Source organism: Penaeus monodon, chromosome 29, assembly GCF_015228065.2.
Source record: "Penaeus monodon isolate SGIC_2016 chromosome 29, NSTDA_Pmon_1, whole genome shotgun sequence".
NCBI classification, from domain to species: domain Eukaryota; kingdom Metazoa; phylum Arthropoda; class Malacostraca; order Decapoda; family Penaeidae; genus Penaeus; species Penaeus monodon.
This window is the reverse complement of record NC_051414.1, coordinates 29,649,648-29,650,144: the sequence shown is the minus strand read 5'-3', so window position 1 is coordinate 29,650,144 and position 497 is coordinate 29,649,648. Positions and strand designations below refer to the sequence as shown.

The following is a 497-nucleotide window of genomic DNA, read 5'->3' as shown; positions in this document are numbered from 1 at the left end:
AAGTAAATCGTAGGGTGTAATAGCAATAACATACTTGGCAATGAATATCATTACCTGTTTTATCAGTTGGCGATAATCGAAGATGTGGCCAAACATGATCATTCTCCTGCTGCTCAAGCTTGCTTCGAGCGTGACAGGTAAAAACCCCTCTCCTCGATGACTCTTTCACCATGCATATCAACACTCGTTGATATGTCATTATTATTACAGTGTATCATTTATCTAGTGGCAGATGGTATGGTCATGATAATGTGTAAAACATGCACATGCAAACAGGCTCGACCAACACAAAATGAGGTTTAGAGATTCGAACACATGTTTTGATTCGGTTCATGTTTACAATTTGTGATATATATTTTTCTGCGTGAAAAAGACGAGAATTATGGAAGATGATACTAATGATTTTCTTTTCTTACAGCAACATCTACAACGTTCCGAAATTTGTTATGGTTTTTTCCTGACAGCAACAACAGCTGTAACTGAATCTTCATCATGTG

At 37.0% G+C, this 497-nt stretch overlaps 1 protein-coding gene across 1 annotated transcript in view; it reads left to right on the top strand.

The window, feature by feature from the left end:
- Nucleotides 1-497, top strand: part of LOC119591832 — an 11,797-nt gene that overhangs the window by 1,019 nt on the left and 10,281 nt on the right. Inside the window, exons 2-3 of the mRNA XM_037940575.1 lie at nt 67-137; nt 465-494. Coding sequence (XP_037796503.1) covers nt 83-137; nt 465-494 — 85 coding nt within the window. The 5' untranslated portion in view covers nt 67-82. The remainder of the gene's footprint in view (nt 1-66; nt 138-464; nt 495-497) is intronic.